General features: G+C 41.7%; 1 protein-coding gene across 3 annotated transcripts in view; it reads left to right on the forward strand.

Annotated features, from left to right (window-relative positions):
* Positions 1–24: 24 nt before the first annotated feature.
* The window catches only part of ATAD2 (ATPase family AAA domain containing 2), a 35,213-nt gene continuing 15,474 nt past the window's right edge, over positions 25–19,763 (forward strand). For 2 of the 3 annotated variants that reach the window (XM_056331383.1, XM_056331384.1), the window contains exons 1-15: positions 25–578; positions 4,205–4,347; positions 4,860–4,909; positions 6,317–6,470; positions 7,748–7,841; positions 8,815–8,899; positions 11,871–11,981; positions 12,452–12,560; positions 13,536–13,658; positions 14,598–14,706; positions 14,929–15,044; positions 16,291–16,465; positions 17,138–17,226; positions 17,531–17,690; positions 19,308–19,398. In XM_056331383.1, the coding sequence (XP_056187358.1) occupies positions 354–578; positions 4,205–4,347; positions 4,860–4,909; positions 6,317–6,470; positions 7,748–7,841; positions 8,815–8,899; positions 11,871–11,981; positions 12,452–12,560; positions 13,536–13,658; positions 14,598–14,706; positions 14,929–15,044; positions 16,291–16,465; positions 17,138–17,226; positions 17,531–17,690; positions 19,308–19,398 (1,834 nt within the window). In that variant the 5' untranslated portion in view covers positions 25–353. The remainder of the gene's footprint in view (positions 579–4,204; positions 4,348–4,859; positions 4,910–6,316; positions 6,471–7,747; positions 7,842–8,814; positions 8,900–11,870; positions 11,982–12,451; positions 12,561–13,535; positions 13,659–14,597; positions 14,707–14,928; positions 15,045–16,290; positions 16,466–17,137; positions 17,227–17,530; positions 17,691–19,307; positions 19,399–19,763) is intronic. The other variant, XM_056331386.1, reaches the window with a different exon arrangement.

Below are 19,763 nucleotides of genomic sequence, written 5' to 3' on the forward strand. Positions count from 1 at the left end.
CACGGAAGGACGAGAAGCCGCACCGCTACCGCGCGGGAGAGCGGCCCCTTTAAGAGGCGGCCCCGGCCAGCCCCACCCCCTGTCGGCGGGAAGACGGCGGGCGCAGCGCGCGCGGCCGAGCCAATCCCCCGCCGGTAAAACAACCCGCTCCACTTTTTCCGCGCCAAAAATATCGAAAGGACGCAGTGCAGACCGTGTCCTTCCGCCACGCCGGCCGGGACTAGCTGCGCCAGGGAGAGGAGCCTGCGGGGAGAGCGGGGCGGGCAGGGCAGCGGGGCGGTGAGGCGGAGGGATCCAGCGGCGGGAACGCGGTGCGCAGGTAGGTTCGGTAACCGTCTCGCCGTCCCTTCGCCATGGTGGTGCTGCGCAGCAGTGCCGCTCGCTCGCCCGGGCCGTCGGACAGCGGCAGCCGCCGCCGCCTTCGTGCCACCTTCTCCAGCCTTATGGAGTCCAGCTCCGAGTTCATCTCCTTGGAGTCCTCGTCGCTCGGCAGCCGCCGCATCTGGACGCGCTCCGGGGCCGCCTCGGCCGCCGCCAGGGCCGAGGGATCCAGGGGGCCCGGGACAACCGACAAGGCCGTGAGTACCGGGCGGAGGTGGGAGCTGCGGCTCCGCGGGGAGATGGGTCTCGGTCCGGCGGGGCCGGCACTGGGGTGGGGGCGCGGGGAGGCGGCGCGGCGAGGGAGCGGCCGTGCCTGCGGGAGCCGTTGCGGGGGGGGGGAGCTGGGAGAGCGCAGTCCCCGCGCAAAAGCACCGGAGTTCGGTGTCATGTGAGGGGAGGAGAAGAGGAGTTGAGGAGGAGAGTATGTGGGGTGAACGCCTACAGCCGGGCTCGCAGTCGCACTCCGCAGCCCTCTGGGCCCCCCCAGCCCCGGGCCGGGGTGCGCAGTCCCTGGGCGGAAACGTTCGGCAGCGCTGTGCGGCCGAGTGTGCTGTCTGCGTGGGCCCTTCCCCCTGTATTTCGATTGCCTTCGGTACCTTCCAAAGTTACCGCAAAAAGATCTTCGAGCCTGCTTTGTTGGGGTGACGCTTGGAGGGAGAGCCCTGGCTATTCTGATGGCAAAAGTGCGTCAAAACCCGCGTTTGACACGAAATGGGTGTGTGCTGGGGGGGCATCCCGGCCGGGCTGAGGGGCCTCTGGAATACTCTGCGGTCAGATGGATATGGGTGCTGCTTCGGGTGCTTTAAAAACAAAGCTCTGTTTAGCAATCAGGACTAATTTGTGTTTTATGTAGGTTGCGGGGGTTACCTTAGTTTTAGGTTAAAGTGCTTTAACGAGTGAACACTTTAGTTAAGCTTTTTATAATTTTACTCTAGTAGAAAAGGGACAACTGCCACGATTATACAGGATGACTTACAGGACAGGTTGTGCTATCTGCATCTCACATACTTTAATACTTTAATAACTGAACCAGTTTGCTTTGAGTACATTCTTTTTAATGCAGCCTTCAAACTAAATTCTTCTCTGCTCTTTCCAAGTCACGCTTTTCTCTGCAGGGTGTCCTGCATTTTCATACAGGCAGAGCAGATTCTGCTCAGAAGTGGGCTGCTCTTCAGGGGAGCCCTGCCTTGGGGTGATGCTTGTAGTGGACGCCTGTTTCCTTCCAGCAAAACTCTTTTTCAGGATTTTCAGTTGTGTGCATTAATGTATATTTTTTCATTAGTTTCAAGTCTGCTGAAGTAAGAAGGAATAAATTATTGGGGTGGTGCTTGTTTACAGGCTTTTTGGGTGGGGTTTTTTGTTTGGTTTTTTTGTTGTTGTTTTTAACATGTACTATGTATATCCCTCTGTAACTGTCCTTGGACACTCAGTCAAACCAGTGACCTGGCCTCCTGTTTACCTCATGCACAGATGCAGGAGGGTCACTGGCCCAGACGTATGGCTTCTCCAAGTAGCTGCCCCTAGCCTAGCACTTGGCTCTGACACCCCCACCCCCTCCCATGTCTGTCCTGGACTTGTGGCCTTCCCAGTACCTGGTTCCTAAAACTTGAGTGACTTGCCAGTTATGCTGGCTTCATGTCTGTCAGTGATGGTGTGAGCCATGGGGAGCGTGGCCCTTTCTCCCACTGCTGGCACTTGGACCTCTGTGCCATGGCACCCAGCCAGAAATGCCATTAAATAAGAAGCGAGGACAGACTCTAGTAATCGGCATCCCATAATGACTCCTTCTTGGCAGAGGCCATTGCTGGGTCTGTTAGGTGACCCTCCAGGCCCCAGGGGTCCCTTACCCTGAGCCAGGCTTTGGGTTGATAGATGGCCTTGCAGGGAGTGGGGCTGGGCTGCTCCCCAGTGCTGTTACTGGGGTGCCTCTACCCAACAGTGCTTCCCTGATGCTTTTGTTTTATGCAGATTAGCCTTTAACCACATAAGATGACATTATAGGTAGTTCCCAGGCATGCCTGTAGATTTTACAGAATGGTATATAAGCTGTGGTCTTGCCAGCTGTAGGAATAATACAAGTACCTTTGCAGGTGAGAGAATATTGTTATTTCCTGGCCTAAGGTGTGTTTTTTTTCTAGTTGTCTCGGGGATAAATGCTGGAAGTATAGTCTTTTTGTGCACGCTCCTGTGTGTGAGCATGCACAAAAACCTGCCTTCTTCAAATAAAGGTAGGGCTGTGTCAAATTAAAGTAAGTTCAAAGGCTTTCTGTTACAATTTCTTAAGCCTTTGAGAGGAAAAATGTTAAAGGTAACTGACAGAGGAGGCTGCTCCTCGTTAAGGGTCATCTTACGTAGTTGTGGTTTAACCCCAGCCAGTAACTAAGTACCATGCAGCTGATTGCTCAATCCCCCATGCCCCTGAGGGATGGGAAAGAGAATCGGCAAGGAACGTAAAACTTGAGGGATAAGATGAGTGATTTAGTAATTGAAGTAAAATAAAAACAATAATATTATAACAATTATAATGAAAAGGAGGGAGAAGGGGAGAGGAATGAAATCCGAAGAGAAGGGAGAAAAGAAAACAAGTGATGCACAGTACAGCTGCTCACCACTTGATGACTAATGGCCAGCTAGTCCATAAGCAGCAACTGGCAGCCCTGGCCAAAGCCGCCCCCGCCTAGTTTCTATACTGAGCACAATGTCATATGGTATGGAATATCCCTTTGGCTAGTTCGGGTCTGCTGTCCTGGCTGTGTCCCTTCCCTATTTCCCGTGCCCCTACAGCCCTCTCCCTGGCAGGGCCCGAGAAAACTGAAAAGTCCTTGAGTTGGTATAAACATTACCTGGCAACAACTGAAAACATCAGTGTGTTATCAATGTTGTTCTCACACCAAATCCAAAACACAGCGCTGCACCAGCTACTAAGAAGAAAGTTAACTCTATCCTGGCTGAAACCAGGATACTCTGCAAGGGCTTTGCATGTGCATCATTACCCTCTTGTAGTGGCCACTGCAGAAGTGTCATCACACTTCTGTCATCGTCTCTATCAGCTACTAATGGAAGTAGCCATTGGAAGAAGCCTCTTTGTAAAGTTCCTGTGAACAAGTAGAATAATCTGGTCTGTTTTCTGCCCTTTTCAGTGTGATTTAGTTTGGCATACTCTTAACTAAACTTTGGGTTGTAAATGGAACAAACTCCCTCTCATGGTCATCACAGCTTTCCTTGCTTAGTAGAAGTGAGTAGTACTCATCTACCTTGCAGAAATGCCAATGTGAACGAGATGAACAGCTGTAAAAAAAAATTGTATTTTCCGTTCCCTTTGGTTTCCTGTAGATAAATGCCATCCTCCTGAATGAAGTCTTTGAATGTCCCTCTGAATGCAGTTACAAATGGAACCAAGATAGGAGAAAAACTCCCCTAACTAGATTTTAATCCCAGGATGAGCAAGGTCAAGCTTGATTGCTCCTCTGAACCAATTTTGAAATTAAAAAAAAAAAGAGGGTTTTTTGGTGCTTTGTTTCCATGAAACACTTGAGTTTATATGAAAGACTTTGCTGCAGTAATTTTTTCAGAGGATATTAAGCTCAAGTTGTCCACAAGAAAAGTGTGGCAGAGGGGAGCTTTAGCTTTGAAAGCTGTTTTGTTTGTTGTTTTTTTTTTTCTCGAGAGCTACTTCTTGGTGCAGAAGTAGTTCAAGGCTTACATGTCGTTAACTTACCGAGTCAGGAGAGTTACAGAATAAACTTGCCTAAATGAGGCAGAATTTCCTTAACTCAACATATATGGTTCAGATAAATACATTCTTATTTCTTGCTTTACCTAGGAATTTTCCTCTGGCAAAATTGAATGTTTCAATGGACACTGTTTAAGATCAATGAGAAAAAACATGCCGCCCTGTTCAGACTCCAGCTTTGACAAAAGCATGGAAATACTAAGTGAAAATGTCAATCGAAGTCACTTTACAAGGTATTGTATTTCTAGGTGTTCGTTCTCAGTTCAATCTATAGAATGAAAAGGAAAATGGAAAGCATTCGCAATGAGTCATGTCATGATAAATCTACAGATAAAAATCTGCAGAGGGGTATGATTCTGTTAACGTTGGTGTCAGTATCTTCGAGTGAGAATCACTCTTGGTAAAAGTCTTCTGCTTGTATTAAAAACATGCATCTTTTCCCAGCTGCTTTGAGATCTCCTCAACTTCAGTTACTGAGATGATACTTGCCCTATTGAGACTTGAAGATAAGCAGGTTAGGAAATGTCTGTCCTTACAGAACTGTGTGCATATGGTACATGGCAGGCTTGGGATCTGAATCCTCCTTGTGGTCCACAGGCTTTTCTTTGCATGGTGTAGAGCACCAGATTATAAACTTGGCGAGGTTCCCCAGTCTTCAGGGGGAACTATAAAATGCAATAGAATACTTCTGTACAATAATTCTAATACAGTAATTATTTTCTCCTTTCCTCTGTCTTTAATGTAGGCAGTTGGCAAAGCCGAAATCAGACCAAAAAAAAGGCAACTATAAAGAAAGTAAGTAGTGGTAATTCCTTAGGATTCCTTTGTAGCCTGGTTTCTGAGAAGGATTGCATTTGGTCACTCTATTTAACCTGGCCCCAAAAACTTCTGAACTCATGAGCCAGAATCAGTTGAAGTTGCGAGAATAGGTATCTCAAAGATAGTGAACTTCCTCTGTGCTTGTGAAAAGAGGTAGATGAAAATAGGAGGATATGCTATTAAGGCCTTTCTGGCTTGGGGGAAATGCAGCATGAATTCCAGTCTGCTCTTACGCACTAGAGAATCTGTTCCTTAGCTCAGGTTTCTTCATGGTGTGGATTTTCTGGAGTCTGCAGGACACAAATTAATTGAAAGTGGTTCTTGCAAATAAGAGGCGATATTGCAGTGCTGTAATATATGGGAGTTAAAAAGCTAGTTAGGTTGTGAGATGTACAAACCCACTGATGTGGGTAAGGTGTCACTGAAGTTCAGCGATTTACCTTGGAAACGAATTGCTGTTCTGAGTACACACAGAGGCTCGGTGCCGTGAGGCTGCTTGCTGGCAGCTGGGAAAGTTGCTTAGCTCCCGTCAGCATCCTGCCAGCCACTGGCTGAATGTGGGAAGGGGCCTGAAATACACTTGGTGTGCAGTAATTCAGGTTGTACTTGTGCAATGTAAATTGTTATTTACTGAGTTCAAACTTAGTTTTATAGTTGATGATGCATATCATGTGCATCATACTCATATTTGATATGCAATATCAAAGCATAGCGGTGTTTATACTAACACGGTGATGTATCTGCTGCTTTCTCACTGACTTCTCTTTAATGATAAATTAAAGTTTAAATGATAGTGCAGGTAATGAACCCGTGGTAAAGGATGCTGTGTGGTAAATACCATGCAGTTCTTTTCTTAAAGCAAGCAAACTTTGGAGTTCTTTTGTATTTGGGAGTTTATCTTGAGTCATTTCTTCGAGAGCTTTTGTGTTATGATGCAGAAAAAGTGATGCATCCTTAAACAGTGTACTAAAAATTTGAATCCTAAGAAGAGACTTGCCACAGGAACAATTTTTAACAAAACCTATTAGGCACAATTTTACATGAATGGAGTAAGAACACCTTAGAGAGAGGTATTTGTTGTTTTTCAGTAAGAAGTAACGGGAATAAACTTGCCTCCTGCATGGAAAAAAAGTTGTGTGTGTGTTTTCATCAGACTGACTTTCCAGTCTATTAAAAAGTTGCTATACCAGTCATGCTTTTAAGTTGGTAGTTTAAACATAATTTTAGTTGAATGCTGTGGTCATGACAATAACTTCTAATTAGTCTTTAAAAAAAAAAATCAATCCACTGCAGATTTTTTTTACATTTTACTGTAACAATGGTGAAATAAAGGGAGTAATATATTTTCTGTCTCAAAATATTTTATATATTGATGCATTTTAGTCACTAGAACGCTGAAGACCAGAGCTGATGCAAAAGCTGCAGAACAAGTCCGTGAAGAAAATGGGGATTTGGAGGTCCGCCGAAGCTGCAGACTTCAACGAAGTTATTACAGCACTACAAATCAATCTGTCTTGTTTGACAAACTGATAACAAAGTAAGTAGGGTTTGTTTCATTAACTTGCAAAGCTATTAAAATGTGCCTTTTTAGCAAGCCTTGGTATTGCGGCATACTACTGGCTAGGGACCTTCGCCTTTGTGTGACATCATAAAGAGGTATGTTACGCCTGGCAACAAGAACCCAGTGCATTCCGTGGTTAGGCTAAGACTCCCCTTTGCTGTTGATCTCTTCCGCTTCCTCTGCCTGTGCCGGTATGTCCTGTGATTATTGTTAATTAATGGGTTTATCTAAGGTGTGGGCCTTTGTACTTCACAGCCAAGCTGTTTAACGTGAGTTTTTTGCGAACGGGTGCTTGTAGCTGTTGAAGACTTGCAGGGGTGAGAGTGTGTGGCAGGATGCATTGGGAAGGTGCTTCATAGGTAAAGAACTTGGGCACACACAGTGTCCCAGCTGGCCACTGGTGTGTCAGTTTGGGGATTGCCAGTTGCGGAGAGATCTTCATACTAGAGGAGCATCTTTTATGCATGGGCTGGCTGGGTTTGTGTGTTGTGTTGTGAACCAAAATGATGGCTTTGTGTCATGACTTCCAGTAGATGTAACTTGCCCTCCAATTCAATTTCCTTAGTATCAGAAGCACCTTCATTTTTAATTAACTTTTATTCCATGCTTACAGACATTTTTATAATGCTCGGTTGAGGTAAGATACTGAGGAAAGTTAGATACTGCCAAAGCAAAGTAGGCCTAGTGTTTCTGCCTGTCTATCCATGGCTTAATTCTCTTTGTAAAGCCCAGATTGACATCATTTTCTGAAAGGTTTGCGAAGTGTAACAGCAGTGAGATATGTTTTCCAATATATGTATATAGTCCTGGAAAATCAACATGAAAATTAAAGAGAAGAATAAGCAACCTGTTGTCTGAGGAAGGCTATGGCCTAAAAAAGTCTTAGTGGCATCATGCAGAGCAACTTAAGTGCTATTAAAACCTGCCATAACTTGTTACCTTACTGTGATCTTCAGAGTTCTTTTTTTCTTGCTAAAACATTATTTTTTTTACTGTGTTCAGCAAGATGGGAAAATAAACCTGAAAACAGTGTATGTTTGCAAATCCTCTAAGGCTTGTTCTTAAATCTCTCTATGAAAAAGTAAACATTTGACTTAATTTTTAAGTAGTGCTTAAAAACTTGACCAAGTGTCAATGACTCTTCCTTTGTGCATACTATATTAAAATGTCACTGATTGTGTGTACTGTTTTACATTGGGTTTTATGTACTGGCCTGTCTTTGCTCTTCTTACATGCCAACTCTTTTATGTTAGTACTGCAGAAGCAGTCTTGCAAAAAATGGATGACATGGAGAAGATGCGTAGACAGAGGATGATGGAAGGCCTTGGGGTGTTGCACAGTGCAGAGGTATGTACAAGTGTATTTTACTGTTTTTGTGTTAGTGGTTTGTTTCACATAGGGAAATTATTTAGTTATAATTTGAAGTGAGCTGAGATAACTTCTTCCAAAGACTAGCATAGTCTAAAGTAATGTTTGTTTTTATTCTCTAGTCATAATTTAAAATCTTACTGTTAATGGTCATGCTGGAGATACGCTGCAAGGGTGGAGGAAGTACCTTCTTCAGAAGACATGAAATAGCAGTTCTATGCTGAACTACGTCTTCTACTAAGCTTTCTGAATTGCTTTATGATTTTTGGACACTGTTTACAAAACAGCTGTTTGAGGGCTTGGGTTTTCTCTTCAAATCTTACTAAAAATTGAATTAATTGATGTCTGCTTTATCTGTGTTTGTTCTTGTGCAGCCTTGCCTGTGAGCTTAAGTAGTCCTTTGTTCCTAGAGGAACTTTCTTCTTAGTTTTGCTCTATTAAATTAAGTTGTTCTGCTGTCTTTTTGAAGACAGACACTTCATTTTTTTAAACACCTTCATAGTCTGCTTTCATAGTTTTGGGGTTTTTTTTTGTCTTATAGGTGAATTTCCCCCCCCCCCCTTTTTTTTTTTTTTTAACAAAACCAGAATTGTCAGTAAGTACATGGTATATAATCTCTCAAATGCCCATTTGAATCCTTTTTTGTTTGCTGAGAATTGCTTTGTCCTGTGTACTGCCATGCTTTTGAACTATGAACCTGTGATTAATAAAGTCAGGTTTTTTGTCTGGGTAAGTATTTAACTATCACATGTACTGAACCCTATTTTAGAGCAGAAATTCTTGTTACTGTTCCTGCGTGCCAGAATGATGTTGCTCTTCTCTCTTCCTGTCCCTTAATGTAATATTTTGTGTACATGGAGTGCCTTGATAATGTTACTGTGTAGGCACCAAATATGCCCATGTCAGGTTTTCTGCACATTTGTGACTGATCTTTGGGTTTTGTTTTAATTAGGAAAACCTCAGTATGTACTCACGAGGAAAGAAAGGAATCCAAAGATCCTGCAAAGAAATAGCTGAAAATCAAGTTGACATTGTAGGTTAGTTATAAGTTTTCTTTACTATGCTTTAGCCAAAAGCCTTACCTCAAATAGTTGAGACAAGCTGAATTAATGGGTATTTTTCATCTATTAAAAAAAATAAGCTGTATTCCTGTTGACGTTGCAAGCCATAGTCATGGACTCCAGAGCTGAGCTGTTGGTCCTGGTTTCAGCCAGCCAACATTAAAGCACGACAACTGTAGTGAGCTCAGAACAGCTATTCAAAGGAAAAAAAAAAGCAAAAGTCAGTTCTTTTTGAAAATGTTTACAAGATCAAAGGCAACAGATGGCTGTGGACAGGTGGGATTACAAAGAAATGGGATGGTATTACTCAGGATGAAAAGGGGTGGTCTCACTACAGCAGGAGCATGACAGCTTTCATGGTTTTGAGCAGCACAGCAAGAATTTTCAGGAAGTAGGGTAGACTGCCAGATGTGTATGGAAAGCTCCTTCTGAGTGTGAAGACCAGCAGGGGAAAAGATAGTGTTGTTCATTTTTGTGTTTAGCATGTAGTCAGTGGAAGCTGCTGTCCAGGCTGCTAATGAGGACCCGTCATCCTGGTACTCGGAGGGAAATAACATGAAGCACAAGGTTAAATTGTAAGAGGCCATATTAACTTTGTTTGAAGTGGGGGGGAAAATCTTTTAAGGTTTTAAGGAGAATGATAGTTGCGTGAGTCCAGTGATCCTTGTTAGGAGCCTTCTGGGTGGAACAGAATGGGGCAAGGCTGTACTTAAAGACAGAAGAGGATGTGGCAGTAGTTGAGCTGACCAGTGTTAGACTTTGTGATGGATGTCCTCTGCAGGCCCACAACAGAGCTCAGAGAGACAGTGGCAGGAGGAGGAGCCCAAATAATCCTCTGCCAGGCCCCTACCAAGGCCATCAGCCCATCCAAGTCCTATCTGCACAAGTCCAGAGGAGCACAGGGGTGCGCAGTGGCAGACAGGGACCCAAATCAAGGACTCAAATCAAAGAGGAGCGACTGTCTTGCCTGGGCCCCTCCCAGGTTCGTCCCATCAGCCCCAGTGTCCCAGGTGTGAAAGCCATCCGGAGGAGTCATCAGGGACAGCTCTCAGATCATCTTTTGGACTAAGAGATTATTGTCTAGGGGTGGGAGGTATTGTGAGATGCAGGGAAAATGCAGTTTGCACAGGGCTTAGTGTGGGGGTTTTAGGGCAGGCAGAAACCAAAGACAGGATGAGGGAGGTCTTCAGGTGATTTTGGGAGGAAGAAGAATGGGAAGAGAGAGGGGCAAGAAGATAAAAAGGACTGGTCACATGGAAATAGTTTGCTGGTCAATAGTCTTGATTGACCATGCCCTGTGCCCCATCACCTGTCTATCAGACCATGAAGAAGAGAAATTTATGCGGTACCCAATGAGGGGAGCAGATTTATGCAGTACCCAGTGAGGGCAGCATCTTGTACGTGTTACACAGACTGTGTAAGACTTGATCCCTGGCAGTGGAGACGTACAAAAAGGTTCAAGTTAGATGTCCAGGTGTTAATGAGCACTGGGCTGATCTTGTTCCTCATTGTGAACAGGCCAGAGTGCAGTCTGTTAGGCCTGTTATTAGCTTGACTCAGCCTGTGGCTACCAGGTGTGAACTGCGGTGGTCAGACCACCTTGTAGAGCAGTGAGAGACCACCTGGACGCACAGAAGTCCAGCAAGAGGCTGACCTAAAGAAACCAAGGTAGGGTAAGGCGTTAAGAAAAAGAAATGTGAGTAAGCATGCCAAGGGCATTTGACCGGTAAGGGAGAAGGACAGCTGAGTCATCATTTGGAGATGTAGTTAGAAGATCAACTCCTAAGGCTTTATAGGAGTATCTTTAATACAAGGCATGGGCAGTCTAGGGGGAGGACCTATATGTTTTGGATCAAGTGTGTGGATTTCAAGGTGTTGGGCAGGAGAGACTTGTAGAAAGTAATTATAAATAGTCTGTTGGGTGGGAAATAAGAGATGGGGCAGTTAGTTGGTGATCAAAGTGGAAACTCTGGTATTCTAAATTAGGAGGAAACTATAATACACTTTTATAATGAGAAGCATGCCAGGAAGGAGTGGGGAAACCATGTCAGTGTTGGTGTAAAGAAGTTGAGTGGAGCAAGGGGAAGGACTAGAGGAGCAGAGAAGCAGAGAAATTCTTGCCTCTGACAAGAGTGTTGGAGTACCAAAGACTGGGGATGGTAGTGATGCCAAAATAATTTTTCAGTTTTCAGTGTGCTGTCTGTGTATCTTGTGTAACTTACCTTCAGAAAGCCACGTGACCTTTGGGGGGGAAGAAATAAAAAGGGTAGTGCTTTCCATGGAATAATGAAGAAAATTTTGGTGAGCTGGTAGGTGAACCAAGCATGCTCATTCCTCACCTGGTGTCCACTATTAATGTGAGAGGGTATTAAGAACTTGCTAGGTAATTTCACTCCGTTTTTTGTATGCTTCCATCTTACACAAAAAACTTGAAGTTACTTTACAGAAGCTAGTAACATAAACTGTATGCATTTGATGTTATTTTCTGATTGGGGAAGTTCAGACCTGTGACTTGCCCATTATTGCTCATGTAATCTGTGGCAGAGCTAGGACTTGGATTACCATGTGTAGTTTTACCCCTATAGAGTATTAAAAACATTTCCTTGAAACACTTTCTCAAAACAGCAAGAAATGACTTTCTGAAATAGTGGTTTTCAGAGGAGCTATGTCTTAACTAAGCAAGATGACAGAATTGTTGGTTCTAGGACTGGTGAGAAGTCACCCAGCAATTTCAGTGAGGACAGAACAATGCCTACATGCATGCTTCTCTGTGTTTTATAATTTCTGGAATGTATCTTCCATGAATTGGTCTCGCTTGTTAATGGGTTTTCTGATCTATTGTATCATTAACCTGAAGGTAATGGTAAAACCTATACGCATGTGTAGTGCATTTTGAATTTCATATCATTTGCGACAGTACTTAAACAGTTATGTTTATGTACACTAGTGTCATCGGAAGAAAGTGAAGAGAAAGATGATGATGATGGTGAAGGCACTCGAAAGCGTTATGACTTTCGACAGAGGAAAACTGTTGAGCGCTATCAAGCTCCATTGCAAAGTAGGTTATATGCTCAGTTTCTCTTAAGAGCTAATTCTTGCATATAAGTGCAGGTGTGTTTTTTTTTAAATGAAAATATACACACACACTCAACTTAAATTTCTTATCTGCGTTCTTCAAGTAAATTTTTTGGAATGTATGTATCCTGTGCACATTACATTTGCCATCTCTCTGCGTACTGGTGTTTTTCAGTAAAAAAATGACCTATGTATCCCTGAAAGAATAGCAATTAAACACACTTGATAATCACACTTTTGTGGTCTTTAGTTACTCTTTTTACAGGTGTGCATTTGTTTTCTTCTACTGTTCACTGATTTTTTAAAAAAAAAAGCATTCCCTCCTACTCAAATCACTTGAAACTTCCCCTGAACTTAGATGGGTGAAAGACATCACGTCTTTTTCCTCCTTCACTATCCTGCTTTCTCTTAAACTTGTTTGTAACATTATTCCAAATTCCTTACTTTCAACAGAGCCAAAACAACGTAAGGTAGAATTTTTGGGCCAGTCTTCACCTGTCAGACAGCGCTACTCATTTAGAAGTGCTCGGACACAAGGCTCTCGCTGCAAACAAGCTGACAGGTTGGTGTGTGGTTAGTGGTAGTTCTTACAGGGCTGTCAGTCACAATGCTGAATAATGCTTTCGAGGGTGTTTGGATTGGTGGCAATTATTAGTATGGTTATTGCTGTGATAGTCTGAGGGTATAAAAAAAAAGGAAATGTTGGAGGGGCCATACTTCTTATTAGCCATTAGCTTTTTTACATGCAGTATTTGTGGTCACTTGTAAGGTGATTCTGAAGGTTGGGGCTGAGATTGTGTTGACTGAAATTCTTTTGCTCTGGAATTGAAGCCAGGATCTCCCTCTGAAAATCTTAGACTATTTAATCTTGAAGGATACAGATTATTTTCTTAAACTGGAGATAATTTAGAGTGAGAGCCTGTATGGAAGTTTCAATAGATTTTTTTTTTCATTCACTCAAATACTGAGTCTTGTTTCTCTTTGAATTAGTTAATGTTTCTGTATGAAACTATTCTTAAATGAGAAAAATGCTAAATGAAATTATAAATTACAAATTGCAGTAGTAATGAGAAATGGGTTTTGGATCCTTTAAGCAGTTGTTAGAGCATGGAAAATACTGTCTCTTGCTAGGTATTAGCACGTTGTTTAGCATCCTTGAAAGCAGATAGTTACGGAAGGAAGGGTTTTTGAAGCCAAATTAGTCAATAAGTTTAAAAGGTTTACATTTCACAGAATGGATACATAATGCCAAGTGAAACTCTGTGTGTGGGTGTGAGAGGTAGAGACTGGGCAAAAGGAGTAATTTGTTTAACTTTTTCACAAAGACATCTCAAACAGTTTACCTTCCTAAGAAAAATACATGATTTTCCTCATGACACCAACATTTAAATGTGCTTTGAAATCAGATTCACAAGGAGTACAATGACCTGAAAACTTTGTAGATCTCAAAGTAAATTCTGAGGTAGAATTCACTTAAATTGTGGTATTACTTGGTGTGTACTTTAATTTTGTCACTTGCTTGTTTAAACATTTGCAGACGGAGACACGCAGCCCACAACAGTGATTCTACATCCTCTTCCCCATCGTCTTCATCTGATGATGAAGAGCATTTTGAGAGACGTAGGAAGAAGCAGCACAGCTGTAACAGAGATTTAAGAAGGTTAATGAAATTGGACAATAGGGGAGGGAGGAGTCTACTTGAGAGGAGTTTGCTTCTACCTAACCATGATGCGTTATCTTGTACACTTTCTAAATTGTGACAATATTTAATCATATCTGCTGGTACTGACAACTGTAACTGGACTCCCTAAACCTGGATTTTTAGAGTTGATTTTTAGTAAGTAATTTGATTTCTAGGCAGGAATGGAGGGAGGAGCACTTCGATGTCATGTTTGAATATAAAATTCTGCTGCTCCTATGCTTTACAGTAGTTTTTTCATAAAGAAAACCACTGTAACAGAAAATGGTATAAACAGGGGAAATGATGGAGGTTTTGCTACTTAACAAATTTCTAGAAAAATGATTTTAATAACAGACTCAGTTTTCAGCCCAATGTCTTTCAGATGTGTGTGTCTTCTGGCACACACGTCCCAAAGTCCTCAGGAAGGAGCAGCAGTGGTGGGCAGCTCCTTAATTCTTAGTTCTTACTTATTAATTAATAACATTAATCGACGCTGAAATAAGTATCCTCTTGGGCTGTAACTTATTGAATGTAGAAGCAAAAAAATCTTTGAAAGATGTCAGTGTGGTTTGAGGGGTTCTTCCATCACACAAATCAAGGTCAGTTCATGGTCTCCAGATATGGAATAACTTGTTCTAAGTGTGCATTCATGTATATGCTGTGTTCATTGGCATGGATATTCTGAAGTGCTGGGAGTAGTTAATTAACTCAGTGTAACATCTGGAGCAACCATCTTCCTTTCTTTACCCACGGATATCACATGTACAGCAACTTGAACAAATATTGAATTATTCAGGAAGTTTATGCTCATTTATAAGGTCTTGTGCATTCATTTGCCATCATTATAAAAGCAAAAAAGTCTTCTAGCTGTGTCTGAAGTTAGAAAGCATTTTTCTCTTTCTCCTTTATTCAAATCAGGTGTCTTCCACTAAACTTTCGGACAGATGACTTGAAGGGAATTCACAAGGATCGAATGAAGATCGGAGCAAGTCTGGCTGATGTTGATCCAATGCAAATAGATTGTTCGGTAAGTATTTTTAGTACATTGTGTCAGTGAGATGTTTCCAGTGTTTATGAAAGCTTTCAATAACGTGCCATCTACAACTGCCTTGGTTTACAGTTTTCTCTTAAGCAGTTTGAAAATTGCCCAGAACATTTCCTTCATGCTGACACAGAATTTCTGATGGAATCTTATCAAGGTTGCAGCTTTTTAACATACAAAAATGTGTTCTGTTGTATTTATCTTTAGGTTCGATTTGATGGTGTGGGTGGTCTTGCTGACCACATTGCAGCTTTGAAAGAGATGGTGGTTTTTCCATTGCTTTATCCAGAAGTCTTTGAGAGATTGAAAATTCAGCCTCCCAGGTAACAGACATTGTTAAAATTCTAATTCATGTGTTTTCAGGAGAATATTCAACTACGGTATCAATCTGTTTGCATGCTTCAGAATTTTCAGCAGTGTTGATGGGGGGTTTTAGCAGTAGTAAAAAGTAATTTAAAACTGATAGAATCCAGCATACATGTAGGTTCAAAGATGTACTGTGTGGTGAGAATATACTTTAGAAGTGTCTGCCCTTTAAAAGGTGGGGTTGGGGTTCTATGTACAGCTCAACTTGATCAGTTTATAAGCAGGAAGGAATTATGTACTGGAAGTCAACTGTCATTTGTTTCTTGGAAATCCAGTTGTCTCTCCCACTGATTTTTTTTTTTTTTTTTTCCCTCTCATCTTTTTGCCCCGGGTGCTTAAGTACCGATTTTACAATTGATAGGACTTGAAACTGGAACCTTGTAGTGGTTGTTGTGCTTGGGCTAAAATAAAAATCTGTCCACTTCTCACACAACTAAATTAGTTCTGTGTTATGAAACAAAATTAATAGAGATTTAAGTGTTAGCTTTATATATTCTGGTCAGCAGACTCAATCATGGTATATTGAAAGATCAAATTCTTTGCTTTCAGTAAATTTAAAAGTATTACAAAGAATGAAAAGAATATCTTTCCATGTTTTGCTTCTTTATTCATGGAAATACTTTTTGAAACAGCAGTGCATTGGCTTTTGTAGGTGATGGCTATATTTATCTGGAAATGCAGGATACCCTCCCAGCTTTAGGCTTCCTCCTTGTTTATCATTGGCAATGGGAGACAAAAATCCAGTAACTTAAAGCTTTTTAAGGGAGAATTAAGTGCTTTAATGTCAACTCTTGCCTTTTTTTTTTTTTTAAACAAGAATGAATATGGAGAATGTCAGTGAAAAATGAACTGGTGATTCATATGTTAACCCAGTCTCAGATTCTGTACTGAAGTTTGTTCTTGATGGGCTCTGCTGTCCTGTAATCACCCCTGTTAGTTTGTTAGCAGTTTTGCAAGTGTCCTTCTGGGACACTACATTGTTTTGTACCTCTGCATTGTCCATTTCATTTGCTTCCTTGTTGAATTGTGTAGGAAACACAAAACTTCCATCTCTTTTGACTTTTCTCACACTTGAGCTGTTAACCGCTATCTTATACTGTGTTTTGTTTAGGAAAGAAGAGTTGTGTGTTTAGGGATAGGGGTTGTAATAGATGCTTTTCCATGACAGTTTTTTTTCTCATGTGACTCTCTTTGTAATTGCAGAGGCTGTCTATTCCATGGTCCACCAGGGACTGGAAAGACACTGGTTGCTCGTGCACTGGCTAATGAATGTAGCCAAGGAGACAGGAGAATAGCCTTTTTCATGAGAAAAGGTGCCGACTGCCTGAGTAAATGGGTGGGGGAATCTGAACGACAGCTTCGTTTATTATTTGATCAGGTGAGGTTGAAATGTGCCATGTGTTCTATCTGAGTTGTAACTGATTTTCTGTGGTTAATATTTTTAAGGGGAACTCTTTGTGTGTGTGTTGTCAGTTTCTTCCCTTGAAATGGGATTGTCGGTGTTTCCATTTTCAGCGGGTTGTTTAGGGGCTTGAAATCTTGAGAAGTATTGGGAAAGATTAGTAAAACAAATGGTAAAACCTTGGAAAGTAACCTCACGCACCCCTCAAAAAAACCCCCAAACCGAACAGCTACAAAAACTGTTTCAAGAGGCAGGAGCTAGTGGCTTTAGATCAGAGGGAGAGAGATGCAGGCTGAAAGCATGGTCCTTTAAATTTGTAACAGAAGCTTGCCTTCAGAACCTGTAATTGAATGAAGGCCCAGGTTTGTTCTTGGTGGTTGCCAAATAGCTGTAAAAATTACTAGTTTGATTTGTTCCCTGTCACTGAGTCTCAGTGGGTTGGCACAGGCTGCTGTGCCACTTACTCCAGTAGGTTGGTTAGTTAGAGATGCCTGGTGCTAGTCTGAAAAGTCTAGTTCCAGTGACTTTCCAACCATCATGTTATTCGTGCATTTTCTTCTTAAAATAGTGCAGCTTCTGTTGATTTCCTTTAGTTCCTGATTTCTTCAGTAGTTTACTTCTGTTGATATTCCTGTTTTTTCATGCTAGGCCTACCAGATGCGACCTTCAATTATTTTCTTTGATGAGATAGATGGACTTGCTCCTGTGCGATCCAGCAAACAGGACCAAATTCACAGGTAGTACATTTTTTTTTTTTTTTTTATATCTACAGAGAAGCTGCTTGATCTTTGTGAAAAGAACATAAACTTCGGAGATTTTTAAACAGTAATTGAAAACAATTTACTAAGCTTGATAACAGCACAAGATCTGTGTGTGATAAAAACCTTATCTGTGTTTTTATGTCTTAAAAACGAGTGTTTCATTAACCAGCATCTCCTTAATAAAAGCATATTTTTTTTTTGAGGGGTCATTGGAGAAGGTCATGTGGAATGTAACAAAATTTACTAAACCAGTGAATGAAGTTTACTTTTTTTCTGTTAGCTCGATTGTATCGACACTTCTAGCACTTATGGATGGCTTAGACAGCAGAGGAGAGATTGTGGTAATCGGAGCCACCAACAGACTGGATTCTATAGATCCTGCGTTACGAAGACCTGGACGCTTTGATCGAGAGTTCCTCTTCAGTTTGCCAAATAAAGAGGTCAGAACTTAAACTCAACCTTAATGCTAAAATGGCAAAGTCCATCTTTACAACCAAATGACGTAGCAATCCAGTAGCACAGAGCAGTTCAAGTTGAAATCGGTATTCTACAACTTGGGTAAAAGAGGGGTATCTGGAGAGAGTGTGTTGCACTGTGAAGGGCAGATTTGGTAACTGAATATATGCAATTCAGATGATTTTAACAAGTAATTCTCTAATTAGTTCTGGTTTCACTGTAACCAGCCAAGAAAATGGGGTGCTGCGAGTCCCTGAAATGTTTAAGAAAGAAGGAGTATGTGAGTTAGCTATAAATTACTGCTGTTGCATCTTGAAAATGAAAGAAATGGTGCGCACACAATCTTTTTGCTAACAAAAACTGTTATCAAGGCTGGTGCTGGAGCAAATTAATATTTTTCATTCCCAAAGCAGTTTGTGTTTGCTTCCTTATTTAATCCACTTAGGCGCTTTCATCCTGAAGTGCCCATGCTCTCAGTTCTTGGTTTATGAGTGGATAGTGGAAGTGACTGTGTTGGATCGTTCCCTGGCTGTGTATCCTGGGGGATACCTCTGAATATTTTGGGATGTGACATTCTCACTGGTACTTATTAGCAGGGACTTGGACAAAGATGTGAAGTACACTGCACAGGTGCAGGGCTTGGGAAGCGTCTAGTTCAATGGCAGTAGCTAAGCAGTGAAAAAATAGGTATATGACAACCTGTAACAACCAGAAAATATTGTGGGAGGGGGTGGCGGGGAAGTGTGCAAAACTGGAACCGTGTTTTGTTTTGTTTTTTCTCATATAGACTATGACTGATATTTCATTTTTTTTTATGAGCACTTTTTGGAAAAAGGAGAAAATGATTATTGGATTGAAGGCTAGTTAAACTGTGCTAAATAGTGTATTTGAGACAGATGTTTGTTTCCAGTTTTTATCTGCTTTCAGCAACAGGGAAGGAGGTGCCATGAAACAGATCCGATATATGATTTCCTGCTGTGGAGGAATTCTAGAAGTCTGCCATGATTAATCAGGAGATAGTTAAATGAAAGTCTTGCTAAGTCAGAGATGAGGATAGGCAATGTTTGACATTTTCTGGATCAGTGACAGTAGTTTGAGTTGTAATTCTTGTTCTTTGTAGTAATTGTAGCAATTAGAAACTCTGCGCTAGGACTGTTTTCTTTGAATGAACTGGCAGAAGAGCAAAGTTGATGAACTAATGAGACTGTCATCATGAAATTTTGCTAAATTTGAGAGGGTTTTCTTTGATGAGAAATCTCTGTTTACAGATAAGTTGGTTTCAGTGGTCTTTTTGATTACATTTTTTTCCTGAGGATCATTAAGTCTCATCCTTGTGGAAACTTTGTGGAAGCTGGAAATGCCTTTTCTTTTACTGCAGGCCCCCAGAAAGAGTTTAAGGTAGCATGTTGAGAATTATCAAATTTCCTGTTTGAAAAAGCAGAGAGCATATTAACTGAACTTCCAAATACTCAAAAGTTTAGCAGATAAGAAAAACATTTTTACTTTTGTGAGTGTTTGGAGGGGGGGGGGGATTGTGTTTTGGTGTTTAGTTTTGAAGAGAACATTTAAGACAGACTAAAATGCAACCATTTTGTTTTCAGGCTAGAGAAGAGATTTTCAAGATTCACACACGAGACTGGATCCCGAAGCCACTGGACACGTTTCTGGCAGAGCTAGCTGAAAATTGTGTTGGTGAGTTTGAAAACTAGGTGAGTTACTGCACGTGACTTGAGTCCTAAGGAATCGGAGCTTGTACCAGGCAGTACCCAAGCTCTTGTGCCGTGCTGCGGGGCAAGGCAGTGAGGCAGCTGCACACCTCAGGAGCAAAGAAAGTGAAATTCTTCTCTTAATTTTCTTTTGTGTTTCTCAGAACATTGAATGGGTTTGGGGCATCTTCCTTGGGAGCAGTTTTGATGAGGAGGTTGCTTCCTAAGTGCAGGATGTCAGGCCGCAAGCTATGTAACAGAACTACTCTGCAGTGCAGTAACTCTTCAGATTCTCTCTTAAACTTAATTTTTTTGGCTGTGTACAAAGTCTTTCAGCGTTGCACTTTAGAT

The sequence above is a fragment of the Falco biarmicus genome, chromosome 3, assembly GCF_023638135.1.
Source record: "Falco biarmicus isolate bFalBia1 chromosome 3, bFalBia1.pri, whole genome shotgun sequence".
NCBI classification, from domain to species: Eukaryota; Metazoa; Chordata; class Aves; order Falconiformes; family Falconidae; genus Falco; species Falco biarmicus.